Source organism: Myotis brandtii, unplaced genomic scaffold (assembly GCF_000412655.1).
Source record: "Myotis brandtii unplaced genomic scaffold, ASM41265v1 scaffold624, whole genome shotgun sequence".
NCBI lineage: Eukaryota > Metazoa > Chordata > Mammalia > Chiroptera > Vespertilionidae > Myotis > Myotis brandtii.
Window position 1 is genome coordinate 946,983 of NW_005370385.1, and position 708 is coordinate 947,690.

General features: G+C 66.1%; 1 protein-coding gene across 1 annotated transcript in view; it reads left to right on the forward strand.

The window, feature by feature from the left end:
- Window positions 1-6: 6 nt before the first annotated feature.
- The window catches only part of PRKAG2 (protein kinase, AMP-activated, gamma 2 non-catalytic subunit), a 231,275-nt gene continuing 230,573 nt past the window's right edge, over window positions 7-708 (forward strand). Inside the window, exon 1 of the mRNA XM_014528202.1 lies at window positions 7-701. Within this exon, the coding sequence (XP_014383688.1) occupies window positions 588-701 (114 nt within the window). The 5' untranslated portion in view covers window positions 7-587. The remainder of the gene's footprint in view (window positions 702-708) is intronic.

The window sequence follows — 708 nt, forward strand, 5'->3', positions numbered from 1 at the left end:
CGCCTCCTCTTCCCTCCCTCCCTCCCTCGCGCCGGGAGGACGGCCCCGGTCCCGGCTTCGGGCTGCTGATTCCGCGGCCGAGGGTCACGTTCACACACACACTGTCTCGCCCTCCCCAAGTCTCCACTTGGGTGCGGGCCGAGGAGGCTCTGTCCCCAGCGCCGGGCGAATTGCACCTGCCTTTCCCATTCCCGCTGGGAATCGGGGGGAGGAGTCGGGGGGGGGGGGGTTGCTTCGCTGTGCAAAAGGAAGAAAACTTTGTCACCCAGCTGGAGACGTCCGCCACGCGTAACCCGGAGAGAGACCAGAACCAGGACGGCCTGTGGCTGTGATTTGGCATCTGATGGGCCCGTAGGAGGAAGAGGAAACGAGCCCAGCGCTCGCGCCGACCGCCATCCCTCCCAGGTGGCGGCGGCGGGCGGCGGCGCGAGGTACCTGCTCCACCCTCCCTCCCCGTGCCAGTCCCCTCGCGGTGTCTTCAGGGGGCAGGACAGTAGGGACGAGCGCGCGGCTCGAGGCCGAGGGCTAGGAAGGAGAGGACCGTATTCCAGGAACGAGTCACCCGGAATTAACTTCTGGCTGAAGTTATGGGAAGCGCGGCCATGGACACCAAGAAGAAGAAAGATGTTTCCAGCCCGGGCGGGAGCGGCGGCAAGAAAAACCCCAGCCAGAAGCGGCGATCGCTGCGGGTGCTTATTCCGGTGAGTC